The 26,000-nt window shown below is 42.1% G+C and overlaps 2 protein-coding genes across 4 annotated transcripts in view; both read left to right on the top strand.

Annotated features, from left to right (window-relative positions):
- The first annotated feature begins 1,032 nt into the window (after positions 1–1,032).
- Positions 1,033–7,736, top strand: LOC134211061 (nucleoporin Nup188). Its single transcript, XM_062687629.1, has 7 exons — positions 1,033–1,214; positions 1,283–1,508; positions 1,634–3,080; positions 3,345–5,785; positions 5,871–6,158; positions 6,221–6,595; positions 6,722–7,736. The coding sequence occupies exons 1-7, from the start codon at positions 1,189–1,191 to the stop codon at positions 7,661–7,663; spliced, it is 5,745 nt and encodes a 1,914-aa protein (XP_062543613.1). The 5' UTR covers positions 1,033–1,188; the 3' UTR covers positions 7,664–7,736.
- A 17,133-nt stretch (positions 7,737–24,869) lies between these two features.
- Positions 24,870–26,000, top strand: part of LOC134215348 (glutaminase kidney isoform, mitochondrial) — a 43,535-nt gene continuing 42,404 nt past the window's right edge. For 2 of the 3 annotated variants that reach the window (XM_062694558.1, XM_062694559.1), the window contains exon 1: positions 24,870–25,522. In XM_062694558.1, the coding sequence (XP_062550542.1) occupies positions 25,247–25,522 (276 nt within the window). In that variant the 5' untranslated portion in view covers positions 24,870–25,246. The remainder of the gene's footprint in view (positions 25,523–26,000) is intronic. The other variant, XM_062694560.1, reaches the window with a different exon arrangement.

Below are 26,000 nucleotides of genomic sequence, written 5' to 3' on the forward strand. Positions count from 1 at the left end.
ATGACATGCATTGGAAATGCTATGGAAAGTAAAATTAGATGATTTTTTACAATTCTATAAAAAATAAACACGAGAATGTCCATTATAGGAATATTTTGGGGGGTCCATAATAGGGAAGAAGAACGCCCCGAAACGGGACATGAAAATCAAATGAAGTGTCGACTATAGGGAAGCAATTTCCTATTATGGACCCCCTATAGGGCGAATTCGATTAGACTTTAAAATGTTAATTTTAACGAATAACGTCGTATATTTGGGTGTTTTATGTATGTGTCGTAAAGAGGGGATACAGAACTTGTTTTTAGATATCAAGCTGAGTTAATATGTTGAAAATTTCTAAGGCTTATGACAGGAAGAGCAAAATTCCGCTACTAGGGGGTCCACTATTGGGCGTTTTACCCTATTAAATAAGCCAAAGAATGGATTGAGCCTGGGTGCTGCGGATAGAGCCGCTTTTCTGCTCTCAAGCGAGTAGCGGTATATTTTGAAATCAATCCTATAAGCAGAATTATTTTGCAGCTCTCCGGCTGTCAAACATTTCCCGCTCTTCGAATTTCGCTTTCCATGTTGCATGAAGGCGCACGAATGCGCAAGACTCTACATGACTTTACGATGGTTTACACACATTCCTGCTCCAATCAGCTGCTGTATCTCGTGAAATCTCGTAACGAGTGCTTTTAGTTGCATTCCTACTAATTATCCACTCGAAATATAATGTGAATATATTTTTACACGAAATGCAAATCTCAAACTAAGTTTATTTTATGTTTTCCCAAATAATAACAATACTTCTCAATATAAGATCTTAAACGAACATAACCACAATCTTCAATGTTTGGCTCCGGCACAATAGAAAATTTTGGCTTCAGTTTGACAACCAAATCGATTCTATCCGCACCACCCAGATTGAGCGAATATAACATTTTGACGGCAAAGGTCAATTGCTTTAAATTATACCAAAAATGTTTATATCACTACTACGGAAACCTTTAATGTACTAAAATCTTTTAGCTTTTCTGGCAGCACTGTCACACCAGCATCAATCATCATCACATCAAAAAATCAGATCGTGCCATCGGAATTGGCTTGTCCCATTCGAAAAAGTCTGTTGAAGTATATTATCAGTAATTTATCTAATTATCGCGGTTAATTTTATGAAAATCCATATATTTCCTAAAGTATACAACTATGAGTGAAGCAAACGGTAATGTTATGTGAGTACTGATTACATTTTTTCGCCGGCGCAAAGTTATTGTTTACATCAACATAACCTTTATTGCAGCCAGTGGAAGAAGTTATGGCAGCTGATCTCCGGAATCCACTACGAAACGCCGAATGCCGTTGTCCGGGACAGACTGATGGATGTTTCAAAGCAGCTAACAGATGGCATTATGACGTATAAAAAAGCTTCCAGCGATAAGGCATCCGAAGAGCAGTTGAAAAAGGTTGTGAAAGAGCGCAATCAGCAGAAATTGATGTCATTTGCTGTTAGACTGTACCAGTATTTGGTAAGTTTGTCATTAAAAGAATGTAACAAAATACATTTAAAAATTATGTTTATGATTTTGATGTTTTATATAAATTCATCTAGTTTTTGTATATTTATGAATAAGGTTTTTTTGTAATACCGTAGGATATCGATGCTCTGCAAGCGTGGAATATACTCTGCTTTTATCTCGTCAATGAGTATCGTGGCCCGGCTAATGCGCTGGCGGATTATCTCGTCACCGAGAGTTCGATGCTGACACTGCTGTCTGATATTTGGTCTTACTACAGTTTGGAGAGGATGGTGCTATTGAAGATAGTCAAAAATCTGCTCGAATTTTACAATTCCGGAAGTCATCCATACTCGAAGGAGTATAGAACCATCATTGATAACATTGGCCTAGCCCACCTCAGAACTTCGTACATCAATCAGTTGAAGTGTTTGATAAACGAAACAATGCTAAGGAAGCTGGTTCCAGGAGATTTGTTCAACAATCAAGCGAAAATGGTTTCCTGGTCAGAGCGGAAGTTGAGAGAAATTAATGAGATTTTACACATAATTCTTATGATTATTCATATCGATGGCATCGGTGCGAATGAATTTTGTGGCTTGTTCAAATTATTCAAAGCTCATGCATTTGGAAGACAGCAACAATTCCTTGACACTGCAAATGAGAACCATAGCGATTTAGTGAAACAAATTACTTTCAGTGAGGTAGCAATAGTGTGCGAGGCTCTAGATCTTACTGAGAGGCCGGACAAAATTGATTGGGCAAGCAATGTCATTAAAGACCTGGACAATGAGCTGGTCACGCTTCATCAATTTCCTGAGCACGGGCCTCTTTTGCTGATGTGGATGCTGTTTAATTTTAGAATACCCAGCCACTTGGAGGACGATGATTTATCCAACAGGAATCGACAGTTTGGCTCCAGAGCAATTCAATTGGGTGTATTTGAATACCTTCATGCATTGGTGACTCATCGAACTTTCAAAGATCACAGCCTTGTTTGTCGTATCACTCGAAAAGCAATCTTCAACCAACTTGGATTTCTTTGCCAGCTCTTCGATTCTGATGGATCCGTAGCAGACCATGGGAAAGTAATAGACCTCCTCAGCGAACTCATTAGCAGCCCGTCGATTGCGGTAGAATTTTGCAAAAATGAACTTAATCCTATTCGATCACTGTTTGATACATCGTTGGAAAGATTTCCAACGGAATTTAAACCATTGGCAACGATTGCTCACGCGTTGACCTCCGCTGGGCCAAGTTCATATAAATACATCCACGGGCTTCTGGAAAGCCTTCCAGTTTACAGCGAAATTTACAACGCGGACAACTATGAGTTACGTCCTTCGCCCGCCAACGAGGATGAATTTATTCTGGCTCACGATTATGTGCCTTTCCGGAGGATTGGCTTCAAGATCCCACGTGGCACGAGCGTAGTTGTGCTTGATAAACGCTCACATACGATGGTGCATTTCCGAACCAAGTTTAATTTCTATGATGCATTGCATCATGAGATTAATGAAATGCTTTCCGATGCGCTGGCTTATACTCAACTTAATGATGAACGGATTCAGCGCATCACCACAGGTGAGTAAAGGATGATGATTAAATTGTGTTCTACTCTGTCCCAAAACACTGCGAAAAAACTGAGGCATTTCTGTCTCAAAAGGTCGGTTTCAAGCTTCTTAGCTTAGTCAAGTAAATAATTGAAAACACGTTGTGTTCTTTGCCGAAGAACGTTGTAGCTAAACAATGCTGGGAAAATTACAATTATTCATAATCGTGTATTGTAACATTTGTTTTAATTCAGCCTGTAAATCGTCCGTATAAATGATATATTTTTTGTTTCAGGAATACGCTATTTGGCTGTTGCTGTCAAGCGTATAAATCAGCCTCACGAGATTAGCTCCGAGATGGTGCATCCCACGGAAATGGTATTTGATATTCTGCTGAAATTCAAGGTTGTCCAAAATCCACCAATCGAGCTACTGGCGGAGTGTTTGAACGTCTGCGCCGCTCTTGTACCGTTGTTCGAACCCGAAATTTACGCCCGTGTCATCAATTTGAACATACTTCCTACGATTAACAATGTCAATTTGGACTTCAAGGATTATGCTGCCGGTACTAGTTTCGAGTCCAGCTTGATAGGATACTATCTGGTGAACTGTGAGAAAAACGTTGGAAGATATCGCATATTGATGGCATATCTGAATTTTTTGAAAACATACACCAAACTTGGTAAGAGCAACATTTTCGGTGTGGAATTGCCAGGTTTAATATTCCTATTGCGGGAAGTATTTCCGCATGCTCATACGTGGAGATTTGAGAACGAATCAGAGAGACAAAGGGTGTATGTATTCATCCTGCAATATTTATTTGAAATACTCCAATTGAGTCCAGAGATGTTGAAGAACGATTATCCAAGAACAGTTCTTCAAAACGTGTGCGTGTACAGCCTCCTGGATCTAGACAACGGATTGACGCTGTTGAAGTTTGTCGGCTTAGGCAATGGATATTTGCAGTCCGTAATGGAGAACGAAACCAGTTGGATGATGGCGCAAGAGCAAAGCATGAATCAGCTGGTACAACTATCGATGACTATACTAATGCAGATTCTACGACTTAAGCAAACCGTGATAGGAGATAAAAAAATGTTAACACCTCTCGAATCGGCGATCTATACCCAGCCGAAACAGAGGGATACATTACGCATTATTCCGGTTGTTACGGGTTATATGAATAATATATTTAATAGAAGGCTTCCCATACTGTCATGCAGATTGCTGAGGCGCTTCTCCCTTGAATTCAAAATGTCTCTATTGGCATGTCTGGATATTGAGCCCGATCAAATTCGGCTTATATTTCTCCAAAGATTAAGAGACGATCTTGAGAGTGATAATTTGAAAATAGCAGTACTAGAATTTGTGGAAGCATGCATCCATAAGCAACCGGGATTGACGGAAGCTTTCTTCAAAGTACACTACGACAACATCGAGAACAGGCTCTTTTTAGGAGTAAAACCGGGTAAGAAAAAGAACATCAGTGATGGCATACCCACCTACATGGAGGAATATCTTGACGCGATATCCTGCGATCCAAAGAAATTGGCAAGCCCGCTTTTATCACGAATTATGTCTTTGTTCCATGCTCTTTGGAAAAACAATATGCAAGTGTTATGCAAGGAACTGCTAGAAAAGCAGTCTTTCTGGCCAAGTTTGTGTAATCCGCTGTTCGGAAACGTTAGTGAAAACATCAAAGCATACAGTCAGCTTTTCAACATACTTGGAATTGAGCTGTTCAAAATAGATGGCCCTCATAAAGTGGATAAAAATCTTAAACAAGTATACGAAAAGTTCCTGGATTACGATGTTTTCTTTCGCTGGGTACGAGCTGTGTTCGACCTACCGAAATCCAGTGGAGAAATAGGAGACGACAGTTCTTCCTTTGCATCGCCAATCACCGACGAAACTCCCGAATGGCTAAGCCGTTTACAATCCTTCAAAGATTTGATAGTTTTATTGCTGAGGAAAAAAGATACCGGCATTTGCCTTCCGGATCGTAGTAAACGCTTTTTAGTCGATCAGTGCTTGAACGTTTTATTGGAGCGTGCAGAATACGCGGAAGATCTACGCCCGTTTGTCATCCTTGCTGAATTGTATCTAATAGTTCTGTCGGACTACGAGCACAAATATACTGACAATACCGAACAAGACGTCGCTGTTTTACAAAAAGTTCAAAATTTACTTAACGCTCTCGCAATAAACTACAACGAACTTCATGGGCGTGCGAAAGAATCTGTGCTGGCGATTGTCATCAAAACCGTAGAATTACAGGCTGATCAGCTGATAGAGAATGCAACAATAATCTCTAGCGTCACCCGATCGGCAGTGGATGTCGTCTGTCAAGAAGTGTACGATCTTGAGACATCAACAAAAGCCGAAATCAAAGAACCACTTGCCAAGATTGCAACTCGTGGACACATACCCCTGCTGCTGGCTCTTAACTTGCTGAAGAAATTGATACTGATTTATGAAGATAATGGAAGTCCCGCCGTTCGGTGGCAGTGCTGGTTCATTAGGAACAAAGTATTTCTGCGATTGTTGAGCGTAACAAATGTCATGCTACAGCTGCATTCCAAACGGAAGATCACCGAGGAAGTGCTGGAGCTCCTAGTTGTGCTGGCAAAAAGTGAATGCTCAGCGGAGATGCTACACTGCGAAATCGGAGATTATTTGTGGTTGAAACTTTTACCACCTAAAGAGTTGTTGCAGCGACCATACGCTTTGACTAATGTGAGTAATGAAAATATGTTAAATAATACTTTCATACTGTTGAGGCCTCAACTAAGTTCAAAACCTTTGTATGTTTTAATTCTAGGGAGCTGATAACAAGTGGAAATCTCAAGATTGGTGGGCAATTTATACCCGCGGTATAGAGCTGGTCAGGGTGCTGTTAACCCAACATAAGTACCGTTTTCTCAAAGACGGCTTGTTTTTTGCTGGAATACATGAAGAATACCTCATTGACTCGTTACTGCTGGCGAAGCAGTCAATGGAAGGCAAAGCGGTAGCGCTTATCAAAGGTACGCTCGAATTGCTCGTAGAGCTGGTCAACTACGAGAAAGAATGGAGGTTGGAACACGGTCAAAGTTTGATTAATTTGATGGTAGGTTTATTGCAGAACCACAGTGTGAACAAAAATGTTATTTCATCATTTAATTGTTATAGAGATGTGTACAAGTTCTTATGGACCACAGCGTTTCATTATTGTACCGCCCAAAAATTCTCAAAAGGCTAGCCGAAGGTCCATCTGCAGAAATGTGCAACGAACAGGACGATCCGAATGCAGTCGATACCTCCGATGAGCTCGTTAGTGCCATGAACAATGTAATTGAGATTGTGAACCTTTGTGCGAAATGCCTTTTGAGATTCAGCCCAAATTTGTTGAATCTGCTTTGTGACATCGATTTCTTCCCCGGTCAATGGTATCCGTTGATCGAAATTCAGTTTGGTGTTCCGAAAATGAATTCGGACAACTATTCACAACTCAGCTTTGGAAGCGTTTTGAGAGCGGTTTGCATATTCACAAAAGTTTTGAATGTGGTAAGTGGTATTCGTTAACATCATTATGGATTTAAAAACGGTTACAAACTAAATGATTGTAGTTCCGTATCTCCAAAAATTGTATATTGTCATGCTTTTTTTAAATGAAAAAAATATTTTTTCTAGCAACATTATTCGTTTCAAGAGAACCCCCTCAACCACCTTCCTGCCGGCGAAGAAGATAACGTCGATACTATAGCAACATTATCTAACGCATCATTAGCTCGACTTAACAAATCTGCGATAGCCAGTAGTGCGAATAGTATCAGCCGACAGTCAAGTCCTCGAAAACCTTTCTCCAAGTCGCTCTCAATGACATCGGTGTCCAGTTTCACATCGACCAATGCTATTGCCCTTTCTAACGAGCTCCTCACACATTTGGATTCGAAACTCTGCATCAGCGGCTTAGAATTCGTTCTCACATTACTGGCATCTCAAAGTTTGCTTGCCTTGAAGGATGCCAATTTATCGCAACGAGAGAAGCAACTTATCAAGCGAGAATTGAGCACTGAGTTGCTTATTTTCCATGATTTTGTTAAAAAACGTATCCTGAAGGATTCCAAGGAAATACTTGCCCGCAAAAAATACGGCTCCGTTCCAATCTATAATGATGATGTAAATGAAGATGACAACGAGCACAGTAAAGGCAACCCTTCGAAAGCAAAGCCGCCTGTAGTCAGTTCTAAGAAGCCAGACCGCAGCCAGTCGATGCGAGTGAATGTTGTTTTAAAGCAACATTTACAACAGGCAGCCTCGTCACCGTTGAGTCCCATAGCGCACTCTGCGCGGCCAGATCCTGCCTTGCATAAGCCGTCTTCGTCGACCCCCGCAACTGGGCCTCGGGGCATTTTGAAACCATCCAACGTGGGTTCGGTCAAGCGCGTGATGTTTGACGAGGGTTTGGAGAGCAGCAAATCTTTCGCCTTTACGGGCCCTGAGGACGATCCCGTCTTTTACGAACCGGAAGATTGTAAGTACACAGGACTGTCGTACGTGAGAATCGTCGAAGAGGATTATTTGCACTTAATGTCGAATTTATTCTCCATAATAGCACAAAGTGAAAATTAATGTTACGGGAATGTATATAATTAAATATAAGTTCTCATTTTAAATTTCAATAAATTTTCTGTATTACCAAGAATGTTTGTTTTTTTATGATAGACATATTTTCCTTATTCTATAAAATCCAGCGTCCAGTAACTTTGAGGTGTAAATTCTATATATAAGCATGATCAGAAAATTTCTGATAAACTAAAGAACCAACCTGTGAAAATTATTTTTCCTTTTTTTTGCTGCTCTCTGTCTGTCTCTCTGTGGACATCCCACAGTTTTTGGGCAAACAAACTAGCATGGCCCGTAAAAAATGCTGTGTTGACATCCGCAGGGTGTCCATCTAGTTGGGAAAAATACGGGAAACCATGAAACCAATCGGGAAATTGAACTATCGATCAAATCAAAAACATTTATTACCAAATTTATGAACTATTTTTTCTTGTAATGTCTTAAATAACTATCATTTAAAAATAATATTTCTGGCAATAGTGTGAGCCACACAAAAAAATCGCCTATCGGTAATAATGACACAAAATGTGTAAAACATAATTTCCCAAAGTGGTGGGTCGCGACCCCCTAGCCCAGCGGTTCTCAACCTTTTTTTGAGAGGTACCCCTTGGAACTTTTGCATTAATTGAGGTACCCCCTCACGAAATTAGGCTTCCAATCCTTTTGAAAGAATAATACCGAGCCCTTTGAAGGGAAGCTCCTTTAAGCTTTTGAATCCCTTTGAAGTAGACTTCCTCGCCTCTTCATTAGAGGCTTCTGAGCCTCTTGTAGAGAGGCTTCCGAGCCTCCTGAAGGCGGTTTTTGAGCCACTGAAAAGGAGGCTTCCTTTGCAGCTTAAAACGACGCTTCCAAGCCTCTTGAAAGAAGGTTTCCGAACCACTTGAAAGTAGACTTCTGAGCCCCTGAAAGAAGGATTCTGAGCCTATGGAATGGGGGCTTCCGTGCCTCTTGAAAAAGGCTTCCGAGCCTCTCGAAAGGAGCCTTCCGAGCCTCTTGAAAAAACGAGCCTCTTAGAAGGAGGCTTTTGAGCCTCTTGAAAGGATGCTTTTAAGTCTCTTGAAATGTGGCTTCCTACCCTCTTGAAAGGAGCCTTCCGAGCCTTTTGGAAGGAGGCTTTTGAGCCTATTGAAATGAGGCTTCCGAGCCTGGAAGGAGGTTTTTAAGCCTCTTGAAAGGAGACTTCCAAACCTCTTGAAAGGAGACTTCCAAACCTCTTGAAAAGAGGCTTTAGAGCCGCTTGAAAGAAGGCTTCCGAGCCTTTTGAAAGAAGGCTTCCGAGCCTTTTGAAAGAAGGCTTCCGAGCCTTTTGGAAGAAGGCTTCCAAGCCTTTTGGAGGAAGGTTTCCGAGCCTTTTGGAGGAAGGCTTCCGAGCCTTTTGGAAGAAGGCTTCCGAGCCTTTTGGAAGAAGGCTTCACAGCCTCTTGAAAGGATGTTGAAAGGAGTTTTCCGAGCTTCTTGATAAGAGCCTCTTGAAAAGAGGATTTTGAGCCTCTAGAAAAGGAGGATTTTGAGCCTCTTAAAAGAACACTTCAGAGCCTTTTAGAGGGAGACTTTTGAGCCCTTAAATGGATGCTTTTGAGTCTCTCGAAAGCGATTTTTGAGCCTCTTGAAAGGAGGCTTCCGAGCCTCTAGAAAAGGAGGATTTTGAGCCTCTTGAAAGGAGATTTCCGAGCCTCTTGTAAGGCTTCCGAGCCTCTTGAAAGAAGGCTTCCGAGCCTCTTGAAAGGAGTCTTCCGAGCCCCTTGAAAGAAGCCTTCCGAGCCTCTTGGAAAGAGGCTTCTGAGCCTGGAAGGAGGTTTTTGAGCCTCTTGAAAGAAGACTTCTGATGCTCTTGAAAGTAGGCTTCTGAGCCTCTTCAAAAGAGGCTTCCGAGCCTCTTGAAAAGATGTTGAAAGGAGGCTTCCAAGGCTCTTGAAAAGATATTGAAAGGAGGCTTCCGAGCGTCTTGAAAGGAGGCTTTTGAGCCTTTAGAAAAGAAGGCTTTTGGGCCTCTAGAAAAGGAGGCTTTTAAGCCTCTAGAAAAGAAGTCTTTTGAGCTTCTTGAAAGGGAGGCTTCCGAGCCTCTTGAAAGGAGGCTCTTGGGCCTCTTAAAAAGGATTTTTGAGCCTCTTGAAAGGAGGCTTCCGATCCTCTTGAAAATAGGCTTCCGAACTTCTTGGAAAGAGGCTTTTCAGCCACTTGAAAGGAGGCTTCTGAGCCTCTTGGAAAAGGCTTCCGAGCTTCCTGAAAGGAGGCTACCGCATCTCTTGAAAGGAGGTTTCCATGCCTCTTAAAAGGAGGCTTCCGAGCCTCTTACAAGAAGGCTTTCGAGCCTCTTGAAAGGAGGAAACCTAATTACTTGAAAGGAGGCTTCCGAGCGTCTTGTAAGAAGGCATTCAAGCTGCTTGAAGGAAGGCTTCCGAGATGCGTAGAAGGATGCTTCTCATCCTCTTGCAACGAAGCAACCCAGCATTAGTAAAAAAAAAAATCATTTTGTTGTTTCGACGTTTTGCTCGTTCGATCTTTTGTTCCGCAGCTCTTTATACAATGTGCTGGTTGTGGAAGGCAGAATTCAATTGGGATTTATTGATCGCATTGCATATTATGTACAATATAAATTTTTGAAATAAAAATACACAATTATCAAAACTATATCAATGAGTTTTGATTGGAATTGTAATACGTCCGCCATTACGCATTTTTGTCCGATGTACCCCCTAGGGCCAGCGAAGGTACCCCCAGGGGTACATGTACTCCAGGTTGAGAACCGCTGCCCTAGCCTGTGTAAATCTTATGGAAGGTGGTCGGGACCCCTCAACTTTGGAAAGCTATGGAATAAAAAGTATAGGATTTTTTAAGCATTGTGAGTATTTTATGGTTTCTGAAGTTGTTACTGTCACATTCATTACTATTAATTACTATGTTAATTATATTTGAAATCTATTCTCTTTAATCAATTTCCGCATTGCATTTCTGATCGAAATAATAGTTATTGCTAAAAAGGAATTATGAATAGTCTAGTCCTCCTGACCTGTAATGTCAAAGGTATGCTGGACGGACATCTCATTGCGTCTGTGGATTCATTAAAAACAAGAACTATTTTTTTCAAAATTACTGAAATTTAAGTTTTGATCGTTTTCTGAGTTAAATATTATTTGTAAATCATGTTGATGTTTTATGATTTGATTAGGTGGATTATATTGCTCTAACATCTATTTTATTACCTCTGGACTGTTTGTCGTCAATATTTGAATACTCAATTCACTACTTATACACTGGTCACTGGTCACTTAATGCGAATGTCGGAAGAAAGAATAGCGAAAACAATATTCAACAGAGAACCAGATAAAGGCCGGCGACTTCGTGGAAGGCCACAAACACGCTGCTTGCACGCGGTGGAATCGGATCTGGGTACCCCAAACGTTCGGGGAAACTGGAGGAACATCGCCAAAGACCGACGATTATGAAGCTCTACAATACACCAGGTATATGTGTATCGACGCTGTAGGTATCCAGGTAGGTATTACATGTCGAAAGTGTTGTTTCTCAACGATAATACCGGGGAAAGATCTTTCGGTTTCGGAAATCAAAAATCGGTATAATATTCACTATATATTGAAATAACGCGATAGCAATAGGACCGGTCCTTTGCGCTTCCACCTGAGTACTGAGAGTTCAACAAATTTCAAGTTCATGGTAGGGAGATCAGAATTCGATTGAAAGAGAGTGAGCGCAAAGGACGGTAATTAGAGATGTTACAATTTTCAATTCCACATTCGGCCCTCCTGGATAATATCCGGCTCGGATGTTGTTTATTTTTCAGCAGTTGGATCCTCCGTATCGGCTAAGATACATCCATCATCATCACAATCGTTGAAACCGTCCTCATCATCGTTTGGAACGAACCGCTTCATGTACTCCGCACATGTCGATGTTCTGTTTGGACCTTCGTGAACTCCAACCTTCTCAACGTCATATCGTTCATTCTTCTTTTTTTTAGTAACCTGGTAAGGTCCTAAGAATTTCGCTGCGATTTTCAATTGGCTGCCAAACTGCGTTCGGCTGATGGCTACTAAATCCCCCACTTCGTATTCTTCTGCTTCCTTCCGGATCCTATCGAAACCTCGCTTCGCTTTCTCCTGGATCTCTTGTATGTTCGCACGAGCTTCCACTCTAACAACCTCTCTAGAGTCCTCAAACAGCTTCATCCACTCATCTTCAACAGCTTCTGCTAATCTGACATCTTCTGGAGACCGCATCTTTGTGCCGAACATAATCTCGAAAGGAGTGCGCCCAATGCTTCCGTTGAACTGTGTTGTTGAGGAATCGTTGTAAATCGGCTACGAACTTGTACCAGTTCTCTGGACGATCCATAGCTAATTTTGCCAACGCAGGTACTATAACACCGTGCACACGCTCGACTTGGCCGTTACCACGAGGGACACCCGTTGTTATTAAAACGTGTTCAATCTGCTCCGCTACACAGTAATCATGGAATGAGGACGACGTAAAGGCTGACCCTCTATCTGAGACAATCCGCCTAGGATTGCCGAAAACACTTTTCTGCACTTCGAGCTTTTTGAGCACCTCATCCGTAGTGGTAGATTTGACCGGGTAAATCCACACGAACTTACTGAAAGCGTCAATCACGGTGAAAATGTAGCGATACTGCTTGCTGGATGCAGTAAGAGGTCCCAAATGATCAATGTGATATGTTGACAACGGTAGTTCCTCTTTGGGAATGGGGTGGAGAAAACCTTCCTTTTTTCCGCATTTGCGAGAGGCAAGAATACATTTAACACAGCTCTTCACATACTTGTCCAGCTTGGCTGGAAGGTTGTCGATCCAATATTCTCTGAGAATCAATTCACCCATCTTTCGTACACCAAAATGTCCTTGGTCGTGTATTTGTCGAATCACGGAGTGCTGCATCGACTGCGGTATGACCAAGTGTTTGCCTCCATTCACTGCTTTGTAGAGGATTCCGTGGTCCACGAAGTAATCCGCAAAATTACCAACTGATAGCGCCTTGATGATTGCTCCAATTTTCTCGTCATTCTGCTGGCACGCCTTTATTTGATCAATCACATTGCTTTGCAGCAACAAGATTGTCGGGTTCCTGCTGAGCGCATCCACGTGCTTCATACGTTCGCTTGGTCTGTGTTCCAGTTCGTAATCATACTCCTCCAAAAGCAACGCCCATCCGGCGATTCGTGGGGAGATCTCTTTCTTCCCCATCGTCATTTTGAACGCTGCACAATCGGTGACAATCTTGAATGGGATTCCTAGAAGATATACCCGGAACTTTTTCAGGGATGATACTATTGCGAGAACCTCCAATTCGTAGCTTGGATATTTTTCTTCAGCGGGCAACGTCTTTTTACTGTAGAAGTAAACGGGATGGAAGACATTTTCACCAGGGTATTTCTGCAACATACCCGATTTTACTAGCGTCGGAATGCAGCTCGGTTATTTTGCTGGGATGATAGAGTCGAAGTGCTGGCACTGTACAAAGAGCTGATTTTAATGTATCAAACGCCAAAGCAGAAAATCGTATCCTTCTTCAGGAGGTCAGTCAATGGCTTGGCGATCACCGAATAAGCCTTCACAAACTTGCGGAAATAGCCAGTCAATCCCAGAAACTGCTGAATTTGCTTATAATTCTTGGGTTCTGGAAATTGCATAACAGCCTTAGTTTTCTCCGATGATGGTCGAATAGTGCCTTCACTGATGTCGTATCCCAGGCAGGAAATTCTTCGACACAAGAACTGACATTTCTTACACTTAATCTGTAGTCCATTTTTGCTTGCCACATCCAAAACCATGCGTAATTTTTCCAAGGCTTCTTGTTCGTTGGCAGCCGGAATAAGAAGATCGTCGATGTAGACAATGACGACCTTCCTATCTATCAATTCGCGGAATATATCATTGACGTAGCGTTGAAATACCGTGGGTGAAATACTCAGACCGAATGGCGTCTTGAGGAATTCGAACTGCCCAGAGCTTGTCACGAAGGAGGTATACTTGATGCTATCCTCATCCACTGGGATATGGAAGAACCCATTTTCCAAATCGAGGGTCGAGAACACTGTGGCAGAATGTAGCTCATCCAAAATGTCCTCAATTAATGGAATGGGGAAGTGGTCCCTCACAATCACCCTATTTAGACGACGATAGTCCACACAGAGCCGCCTAGTGCCGTCCTTTTTATGTGCAAGTACAACAGGACTGCTGAAATCTGAGGAGCTTTTTCGTATTACCCCTTCGTTTATCCATTCACTAATCTGCTTATCCACGATGGATTTTTCCAATGGTGCAAGTCGACGAGGTAGTTGGTGAATAGGCGTTTCATCCCTCAACACTATTTTTAATGACACTTTCACATTTTCAGATTTTTGAGGAGTATATTCATTCACTAGATGTTTCACTTCTTGGCGTATCTTGAGATCTTTAATGTGCATTAACGGTTCTTCAATAATTTCGTCCACTACAATTCTCAGCGCAAAATGTTCCTCCTTCACTTTGAATTTCGCATCATTGGCGGAAACACTCACATCCCCGTATAGCAGTAGATTTCTTCCTAAAATTATTTCATGGGGCATCTCCTTGGCAGCGAGAACGTCGAAAACCATCCGCAGTACCGCATCATCCACTTCCACATCCAGGTACGTAGTGCCCATCGTCCAGACAGCACCGTTCAACGTAACAAGCTTCTTCTTCTCCGATCCGTTTACCGACAGCTGCAGCTTTGCAATCCAGCGATCATTCAGAAGCGAAACGTCCGAGCCCGAATCAAAGAAAGCACGTGTCGGGAGCGAATTAACTTTTACATCCATGAATGTCCCTTTCAATGGTGTTGCTTCTGAATTGCAAATGTGCACATTCTTTTCGCTCCTCACCTTGGAGCAGTCACGGGAGATATGGCCGGCTTGTCCACAGTTATAGCAGACTATTGGCTTCGCGTGTGCACTCGGGCTAGATTTATTCGTTCGAGTTTTCACTCCTGAAACTCGCGCATTGTTGGAACTCATCTGATGATTATTGCCTTGTCGTCCACCAACAACACGTGATTCTGTGGAGTCTCTCCCATACTTAGCTTCCTTCAAGCTCTGATAGAGACGTAACTTTTCACGAAACTCCGCAATCGACTTTGATCCATACAAAACCGTTTTGTCCGGACCATTGTCGTTTTTACCGTTGATGGTGTGCGTCATAATTGCTTCGACATCCAGGTCTGCTTTTGCACCGATTTCACGCATAACCAGAAAGTACTCTAATACATTCTCGCCGCTAAGCTTCTTACGCGCGCGGAGCTTCTCGTGAACGACAGCACTGTTTTCCTTGAACTCGAATTCATTACGCAAAAATACTTTCAAAGCATTCCAAGTAGTAACACAACTCATAGTGTTTAGTGAAAGTCTTGCTAAGCCCACTAACTTCTTCTTTGCCAACACAAATCTTCGAAGATCAGACAGCCCAATAGAATCGGCAACTTCTTCAAAATCGGCGATCCACTTGCTCACTGGGTACAGATAAGTTCCATTGAATTCGGTGAATTCCGCCTCTACTTCAGTGATATTCCAACGTTGTTCGAGAACTTTATATCCCACCTCTTGCCTATCTTCTTCAAAATTTCCGTCACATCGGCCTACGGTATCGTGGCCACTCCCCCTGTTACAATCATTGATTCCACCGGCAACTCCACTACCGCCACTGTTGCCAATACCACCATGCCCTTCAACGTTGTCATCGTTGATTGACCCAGTGTTTCGATTCCATTTCCCATCGCGTTGCCATGTATGTCATTTCCGTCGCGGTTCCCATCACTTTGCGGAGTACTACACGATGGCTGAACCCTTGAAAGCCCATTCATATTTTCGATAATCCCGTTCAGTCGAATATTCTCTTGTCTCAACGACTGCATTTCAGAATGCATATCGTTTAGCTGTTGACTCAGATTCATAGCAGTAATATTTGAGAAGTTCAATTGGTCAATCAGCATAGCAAAGGTATTATCGTTGGGGTTGTTCAGTATAGGAATAGTGCTGTTCGTGAACGGAGGAGGAACGAAAGGTGGTATAGATCGTCTGTTATCCATGGCTTCACTAATACACTTTTATAGTGGACTATGTCCACTCTTCAACACTGTCGCAGTTTTGTTTTGATCTGGAAATTTGTTTCCTAGATTCCGCAAAATTATTCTATTGTCTGTGCCGGTCTCGATCCTAAACGATGAGACCAGGAACAATATCTATTGTATCCACTACTGGCACTTTTGCTGTTCTGTTTTGATCCGGGAATTTGTTTTTCTCGATTACTCAATATCGGTACTATTGTTAGAGTTGACCTTGATCTTCAACGATCAAACCGGTGAACAATAGAGTGTATCCTATACAACTACTATTCAGGCTTCTTCCACTAGGAGATAACTAGACAAATCCAGCACTGTCTACACGCTATGGATATTCTAGGATCTATCGCACTTTCAAGTATTCCGTTTCCCGGACGAGCCCCCAATTATTGTCGAAAGTGTTGTTTCTCAACGATAATACCGGGGAAAGATCTTTCGGTTTCGGAAATCAAAAATCGGTATAATATTCACTATATATTGAAATAACGCGATAGCAATAGGACCGGTCCTTTGCGCTTCCACCTGAGTACTGAGAGTTCAACAAATTTCTAGTTCATGGTAGGGAGATCAGAATTCGATTGAAAGAGAGTGAGCGCAAAGGACGGTAATTAGAGATGTTACAATTTTCAATTCCACATACATGACACAGAGAATATGCTATTTGAACACTCACCCAAGCTAATTGAGCTCAATATGGTCATGTAACTATTGTTCTAATACTGACTTTCCATTATAGCACCCAAATTAGTGCTATAATGGATTTTAAGCAACAATGCAACCCATTTGAGTTGCATAATGTCCATGAAAGCACCCATTTTATTGGTATGGAAAAGTAGGCCGTAGCAGTACGCCAACTGTAAACCAGGTATTCTGATCAGGAAATGCAAAAAAGATTTTTCTGCTTAGATTATTTGTTTTTCACTTAATTTATTGATCTTTTAAAAATGAAACATCATTTAAACAAATCAAAGACCCAAATTGGATATGTTATCGCTACATGTTCCAGGTTTTTGTTTTGTTCCAAGAATTTCCTGAAGTTTAGGCTTTCAGAACTCCACGCGGCTTTTTTGATATGGTGCATGCTCTCAGCAGTCCAAACATTAGTATTCCTAGCGATTCATGAATCAAATTAGGCATGCCTTCAACATGTGTTCCATTCCAGGTAACCCAAGAGTATAGATCTTAAGGTCTATTATACGCGCATTACCGCCTCTTGAAATGGAAACATGCTCTTAGTGATCATTTGAACCAAATGGATTCTGAATTGAGTACATGGTCCATTCCAAACCGTCCAAGAAATTCATGTGTTGGAGTGCAGGCCAAAACGAAAGATTTATTGTCTATTTTTGAAAATGAACATGCTCTTAGTAATCATTTGAATCAAATAGGATTTAATTTTTAGTGTAAGGCTTATCCACTTCGTTATATGGATCACATTTAGATCACATTAGAACGTACTTTTAATGAAATTCTCGGAAGCCTTGGAATAAAATAACTTTTGATGGCATATACAATATGGTTCTATCAAAGCGCATTATTCATGTTAAAAAATGATAACAGCCGTTAGGGAACACGTGTAAACCTTAAGGCTTAAACTACAGGTAATTCTTGGATAAATTGAAATGGCAAAAAGTGTTGAAAGCTCATCTAATTAAGTTCTTTGGATCACAATTAGCATAAACGATTGAATAGAGCTAGTAGCTCTTAAGTTCCTCAAGGCCTATTATCAAGGGGATTCTTGTATAAACTGCAGACAGAATCACAAATCGACAAGACATATCTTGGCGTCAATATCGACTCTGACCACTATCTGGTGATGGTTTAACGGTTTAACTGTGCCCAAAACTATCCGTTATCAACAATGTTCGGTACTGACGACCGCCGCGGTACGACCTAGAGCGACTGAAGCAACCGGAACTAGAAGAGGGTGAGCTCGATGGGGCCTCTCTTGAGGACAGTTAAATCAGCCATTAGCGACGCAGCGAAGAACAACGTCGGGTATGTGGGACCAAGTCGATGGAACGATTGGTTCGACGAAAAGTGCAGACAGATTCTGGCGGATAAGGACGCAGCGTCGTCGTTGTAGATGGAAGCAGAACGTCGAACGTTGTAGATGGAAGCGAAGACAGCAGACCCGCCTTTTTAAGGAGAAGTTTCAGGCGTTTCGCCACCTGGAAGAAGCGGAGTGCGAGGAGATGGAACAGCTGTGCCGTTTTCAAGAAACACGCAAGTTCTATCAGAAGCTCGACGCATCCCGCAAAGGCTTTGTGCCGCGAGCCGAAATGTGCAGGGATAAGGATGGCAACATCTTGACGGACGAGCGTGTGGCGATCGAAAGGTGGAAGCAGCACTACGAGGAACTTTTTAATTGCGCTGAGATTACAGGCAGTGAAAGTCAAGGCAGCGGAGGAGATGACTACGTCAGTTCAGCGGACGATTGAAGCCAACCAGCCCCCACCTTGAGGTAAGTTAAGGATGCCACCCAACAGCTAAAGACAGCTAAGTTAAGGATGCCATCCAACAGATGGCATCGGTGCTGAGCTCATCAAGGTGGGCCCGGAAAAGCTGGCCGCTTGCCTGCACAAACTGATAGCCAGAATCTGGGAAACTGAACAGCCACCGGAGGAGTGGAAGGAAGGGGTTATATGCCCCATCTACAAGAAAGGCGACAAGCTGGAGTGTGAGAATTTTCGTGCGATCACCATCCTTAATGCCGCCTACAAAGTGATATCCCAGATCATCTTCCGTCGTCTGTCACCATTAGTAAATGAGTTCATGGAAGTTATCAACCCGGCTTCGTTGATGTCCGCTCGAAAACGGACCAGATCTTTACTGTACGGCAAATCCTTCAAAAATGCCGTGAATACCTGGTCCCAACACACCATCTGTTTATTGATATCAAGACGGCATACGAAAGTATGTGCAAAAACATTGCGCGCCGGAGGAAGACCGGCCCAGAGAAAGCACCTTAAAAGACATCAACGACGTTTTATTCGCTCTTGGGTATGAGCCCGCCAGCGATCTTCTTCATGACCTGACTCGAACCCCTCTTTTATATTTTCGATACTGACAGATGACAGGCCTTTCATGAATGTTTCCATTTTCGGTAGGTCCGTTGAAGCGCTTCTGGACAGTGGCAGCCAGAAAACCTTATTGTCAGATAGTACTTGTTCAATTTGGAAGTTGAATAATACAAAAAAATTCCCTTCAAATTTAGTCCTTACCAGCGCTTTTGGTGATCCCTTACAAGTTTCAGGTCGAGTTTATCTCTTTTTCACAGTAGGGGAAAATACCAGAGTGATGGAAACGACGATAGTTGAAGATTTACCGGTTGATTGCATTGCAGGAATAGACTTCTTCAATGCATTCGACATCCACATTTCAATGGATAATGTGTTTTTATTCCATGTCTTGACCGTGTCAAACAACTCTTCAAACAAGCTATGTCAGACCAGCTCAAGGTAACCTCGCTGGTCCAACACACTATAGAACTGAAAGACGAATTCAAGAGCTCAGCTCCGATTCGCGTTACACAATTTCCAAATTCTCCTTCCATTCATAAGGCGTTGAATGAAGAGATCAACCGGTTGCTTGCTCTCGGTATCATTGAGGAGTCGAATTCCGATTGGGCTCTGAATGCGGTACCGATCAAAAAACCGAACGGGTCGATTCGGTTATGCCTCGATGCGCGTAAGCAAAACACCCGAACAAAGCGTGACGCTTACCCTCTCGCGCATATAGGAAGAATTCTTGGACGGCTGGGGAAAATGCGTTATTTAAGCACGATAGATCTCAAAGATGTGTTCCTCCAAATTCCCCTTAGCCCAGAATCCAAGCAGTTGGCAGCTTTTTGTATTCAAGGGAGAGGGATATTTCAATACACTCGTCTACCGTTCGGCCTTACCAACAGCCCGGCCACTCTTTCCAGACTTATGGATAAGATTCTCGGGGCGGGTGCACTAGAGCCTCAGATATTCGTATATCTTAATATAATCGAATCGGCCAGTGAAACCTTCGAAGAGCACATCAAGCTTCTCGAGGAAGTAGCTAGAAGGCTGAAAGAGGCTAATCTTTCGAATAATCTTCAAAAGTCGCAGTTTTGCCGATCAGAAGCTCCTTTTCTTGGATACATTCTTTCGTGCGACGGTCTAAAGCCAGATACGTCCAAGGTTCAGGCCATACTGGACTTTGAAGCCCCCAGAACAATCCGGCATATCCGCCGTTTTCTAGGGATGGTAAACTATTACCGGAGGTTTATTGGCGACTTCAGTGCCATCACTGCTCCAATTTCGGATCTTCTGGTCGGAAAACCGATGCTGGTGAAGTGGAATAACGAAGCCGAAGAAGCCTTCCGGACCATCAAGGAACGTTTGATCACTGCCAAATTCTTTCAAACCCGAACTTCGAAAAAGAGTTCGCGGTACAAACAGACGCGAGTGATCGTGCCGTAGCTGGCGTTTTAACTCAGGTGCAAGAAGGGTCTGAGAGAGTAATAAGCCTTTTCTCCCAGAGGCTGAATTCGGCTCAACGGAACTACTCTGCCACCGAGTAGGAGGCCTTAGCGGCGCTCCTGGCAATTGGAAAATTCCGCGGCTACATTGAAGGATCACACTTCACGCTGATCACTGACGCGTCAGCATTGCAATATAACCTCAACAACAAGTGGCGTCCCGCTTCGAGACTCAGCCGCTGGGGTCTAGATTTACAACATCTAGACATGACAATAGTGCATCGGAAGGGGTCCGACAATATGGTCCCGGATGCCCTTTCCCTGTAACATATGCGTTGTCAATTCTTCCGAATCTCAGATCTCATTCGACGAACTTATACAAAAGTTCAAAAAACCCAGAAACAGTATTCGGACTTCAGATTCGAAGACGACCAACTGTGGAAGTATGTCGCCGTCGATGACGAGCCATTTGATGTTAGGTTTGAGTGGAAGTTAGTTCCACCAACCTCAAATCGAAACACTATAATCCAAACGGAGCATTTGAACAGCTTTCACCTCGGGGTGGAGAAAACTTTATCCCAGTTGAAACTGCGGTACTACTGGCCGCATATGGCGTCGGACACCAGGAAGTGGATCCAGAAATGCCAAACATGCAAGGAAAGCAAGTCTGCATATGTACCAGTAATACCCACCATGGGGAAACAAAAGGTAGCAAGACCATCCCTGGCAAATCATCGCCATGGACTACGTGGGTCCGCTGCCGAAAATTAAAGCAGGTTATATGCACATCTTAGTCATATAAGACTTGTTTAGTAAGTGGTATCAGTTACATCCAATGCGTAGGATAGAATCTGCCGGTCTATGTAAGACCTTGCGGGAAGGTTGGTTTCTCCGGAACTCAATCCCCGAAATAGTGCCTACCGATAATGCCACCACATTCCTTTCCAAGGAGTTTAAGGCCTTGTAGGATCGTTTTGAGTCAAACACTGGACAACCGCCAGGCATCACAGCCAAAGGAATCCGGTGGAACGATTGAATCGGTTAATAAATGCAGCAATCCGAACCTACTGTAAAACGGATCAACACTGCTGGGATGTCAACATACCCCCTTTTTATAACCCACAACCAGGAGATCTCTCTATCCGGTTCGGACCACCAACGGATCCGCCGGAAAGAAGACACGAAAGAAGAAATCCACGATTTAGTCAAGAAAAGTCTACTTAAGGCATACGAGACTAGTGCCAATAGATACAATCTGCGTAAACGAGTTCGTCCTGATGAGTTCAAGCCCGGACAACTAATATACCATCGTAATTTTAAGGTCTCCAACGCGGGAGAATATTATAACGCGAAGCTCGCCCCCATGTATTTACTCTGTCGAGTAGTTAGTAAACAAGGAAGTAGTTCCTATGAGTTAGAAGACGAAGAAGGCAAGCATATAGGAGTGTGGCCAGCTGAGCATCTAAAACCGTAAACTCTCACATGTGAGTAATGTCTCTCATTATTTGTTGAATGTTTATTATATTGTTTATTAATTGGTTATTATATTGTTTATTAATTGGTTCATTAAGTAGAGAAAAAAAAAACTCACTAACTCCTAACTCACCAATCCACTGGTGAATTTCTTCTCTCAAGAGCGCTGAGAGAAGTTAATTGCATGCTGTGGATAAGTCGTGTCTACCATAGTGCCTTTCAATCATAAAATCTCGCGAGTATTATACAATGACCTCACGATCATTCATGATCAAAGTTTAATGGCCGGCCGAAGAATAGGCCGTCCGATTGTTATTGGTATTACCAAGGTGGTAGAATTGAGTTTGTTGGCTCACTGGAGTCGTTTAGTTTTGCTTGTTATTTAGGCCGATACAAATATTTGAAAACAATTATGTCTCCCGCCCCTTCGGATTTTTTTGCACAAAAATTATATTTTGAGGGGGCAATAACAAATGTTTTGGATGATTTTGAGGATCTTCAAAACATTCTTTAACAAATCCGAGGAGTTTTATTGATTGTTTCCATTTTATTATTTATTTTTTATTATCCCCCCCCCCCCCACCGCCTTTGACCTTTCGGAGCCCAGTCGGACATAATTTAAATTAAATATTTGTAACGGCCTTATTTCCCTAAATTATCGTTATTTTTGTTTACTTTGTTTGTCGGTTATATTTATACAAAAAAATATATTGCATACATTTTTGTTATTGAGCCTCGGGGGAAATATTACATTTTCACGCCGTCGGAAAAACGAAAAACCAAAGTTGCGAAGCGAAGATGTAAGGAAAGGGTGAATGAACAAGTTTAGTACCGGGCTTCCGCATTACACTACGGGACTGAAGAGAAGTTCTCTTGGTGCTTGGTGCTCGTTGAATATAGACGTACCCAGAGTGTATGTAATTAAGAGTGGCGACACTGTCAGAATTGGAACAAAGTTCATCTGTCAATCCCATACAAAATCGTGTTCCAAACGAGCAGGAGACCTGTCAAATGCAGCACATGTCGCCACTCTTAATTACATACACTCTGGACGTACCGTATCAATTGTCGGTAACCGGGAAGCCCAAAGTTCGAAGTGTTCCGCGTGTGCACAAGCCGTGTGAAAGCCTGCTGGAAACCTCACTACGTTGACCGGAGTGAATGGTCGATAACCGAGAGAGACCGTCCGAACCCCAAGTGCGGTAGTTAATCGCCTCGAAGTGACAGTGCCGTAGAATTGAGTCACTAACTGTGGAATTCGTGATTAGCGCTAGCCACGTGCATCGAAACCGCTGCGGTGACAGTGTCGGCAAGTGTGGCCAAAGCCGAAGTTCCTAAAACGTTTCCCAAATCGGGATTTCCCGACCGAGCCTTCTATCAAAAGTTCGGTTTTGGAGTGATCCTATAGCCTAAATGTATACTTAGTATACGCGAAAGACATAAAGCATTAATTTATCAAAAACAACTTCTCTGAGTTCAGCATTGACAGCAAGTGTTGAAATGAACGAGAAGAAAGAAAAAGTTTTTTTTCTGCTATTATATTGGTGATATAGACTTGGTGAATTGATTGTAGCCAAAGGACCAAAATACACGTTTACCCTTCCGGTCGTGAGCCGGCTCGTGGGACAATTAACTAATATTTAACGAGTTGAGGCGCAACAAAGGCATGGGCACTGGTAGTCGGAATCGAGCGCCACAATTCTTTTATGTAGGGGACATCCATCGTAATAATCATTAACCGAGGTAGTGGGCTAATTAGGCTACCTTGAATCTTTTTACAAACAGTAGACAACAAAGCCTGGAAACAAGAAAAGGTGTCATTAGAAGAATTTGTGTCTGCCAATGATTCAAAGATGAAAGAGTTGTTCTATTTATGAGAGTACATATGCTGAAAAACAATCAGGTTGAGATTAGCATTTTGTAACTCAAACCGAATTGTTAACGTAAATTTTGCTCTATAGATGCACGTAGCAAATATTAATTACAGATTTTATAATGACTCGAAAGTACAATAGTACAATCTGAGATATGAGCAAAATTGATATACCCACAATAGTGTGCAAAATCGCATGGTTTCACCGGTTTCAGATTGCAGAAAAAAATTGTTGAATTTATTTATGGATAGTCCAGTGCGATGAGTATATTTGATGTGTTAGGTGCCCGCCAGAGTGCGATGTGCGATGCGACGCGACGTGACTCACGGAAAAGAATAACAATTATTATCAATGAACTGTCAAGTTACACTGTTGCGTCGCGTCGCATCGCGTGGTCGCTTCTACAATGGACAATGTTGTCCTACGGCTGCATTTTTTGATCATTCTCCTCCATCAAAACGTTTGGCAGCGCACAAAAACACCACCCACGTGGATTGCCCGGCAGTATGAAATTTCTTTGAGAGAGTGAGAGAAGATTAAATTACTCACAGTGGTGCCATGCTCCTGAGGGTTTTGCCGAACAGTAGTTAGGGAGCTTCGAAGACTTTGGCTGATTTATTTCTATTATTGGCAAATTATATGAAAGACAAATCCTAGTCCATAGAATGATAGACGATTTTGTATTTATTATACAATTTATATAGACCAATTCCGCATTCGGATTAGATCTTAAGAACATAGAAAACCTATTATGATCAAATTTTACTCAGCAATGATGGATAATTTGTCATTTATTAGTATTAACGAATACCTGGTAGTTTTCGGACCAAGGAAGATATGGATGATGTGGAGATTACCTGAAAGCTTTATATATTCTGTAAACTTTCTAGGTGCCAACTAGAGATTTTTTTTTAAAAAAAAGGCAACGCAATGAAGACAAAACCATACATAAATGAATACAGTTACACTAAGCATGACGATAATTTTAGTATTTGAGTTAGATACTTCTATACGCGTTTAATATATATATATATATTTATCGCAATCAGATACGTTTGTGAGTCACAAGATTCGATTCGATGAGATTTTATTCCGTTATCTGCAAAACGTTCCACAACACTGGCTGTTTGAACATATTTCGTCTGCGAATGAATAAAACACGCTGTTTCCGTTCATCAGTTTGAAACAATCGAGTGAAAAGAGAACACGCGTGTTTACGCAGCGACAGTAAGGATACGATTCTCTCGGCTACGCTCTCGTGATACTGAGGCACTGCCACAGAAAAAGGGCTGAGCATAAAACCACCCTCAGTCATTCTTTGGGTTACTACGAAGTGGGAGTTTTGTGTGTCCTGGGCATGTGAAAAGTGCCGTTCTTGATTGCTTTTGAAGTGTTCTTATCTAGCTAATCTGTACAGTAACGAGATTTAATCTTTTTTCCCTAAAATTGTTATTAGTTCATTTAACTTTAAATGCCGGTAACCCTGCAAGTGTGATTTGAATTAGATTGAAGAAATGATAAGTAAATCGATCTGAAGCAACACAAATAAATTCAGATTTGGGGAAAAATCGATTTTTCTCATTTCACCGCGTAACGCATACAAGACATATTCGGTACAGCTGATTCGAAGGGCAAATCGTTCCAAACGAGGGCGTTTGAATCAGCGATTAAAAGGCGAAAAAATGCATCATCTGAGAAACCGATGTAACACCTCGGTGCTACTTTTCACATACAACAGGCAAAATTGGCTACGAGCTTCGCCTATGATCAACAACACCTGCAATCACAATCATTTTGCCACTGTGACCGATTCGAAATGGATCACATCAAATCATGCCCAATGGAGATCAAATGCAAGGCAAGAAATGTACAATCGAAGGATCCTGAAAAATGACTGTCCTACACAATGGAATCTCTACAACATTGTGAATCGTCGCAATATCCACTATTCTAGTGTGGTAAGTATAAAACTAACTATTTTCTCTAAATTTAAACAATCATAGTCAGACACCACTCTAATTAATAAGGGGCTGTCCAATAACATGTAAACATTTTTTCGGGTAGAGAAGGAAGAAAAGGCAATATTTTTAATAAATTTATTCTTATTTCATTTGATTGCTATTGCTATTAAAGCAATGTTCTTACAAACGAAGTGTTCAGCAGTGGTTTATACCCAATGGATTGAGATTAATAACGAGTGCGATGATGAGTATATTTGATGTGTTAGGTGCCGCCAGAGTTGATGCGACACGTGTAAAAGAAGACAATTATTATAACCGTCTTCGTATCGTACGTAGTCGACAGCCTACATTGAACCAATGTTGTTGTCCTACGAAAACACATTTTGATCATTCTCCTCCATCAAAACGTTTGGCGGTGCAAAAGCCCCACCCACGTGGATTGCCCGGCAGTAACCATTTCTTTGAGAGTGAGTGA

This window comes from Armigeres subalbatus, chromosome 2, assembly GCF_024139115.2.
Source record: "Armigeres subalbatus isolate Guangzhou_Male chromosome 2, GZ_Asu_2, whole genome shotgun sequence".
NCBI lineage: Eukaryota > Metazoa > Arthropoda > Insecta > Diptera > Culicidae > Armigeres > Armigeres subalbatus.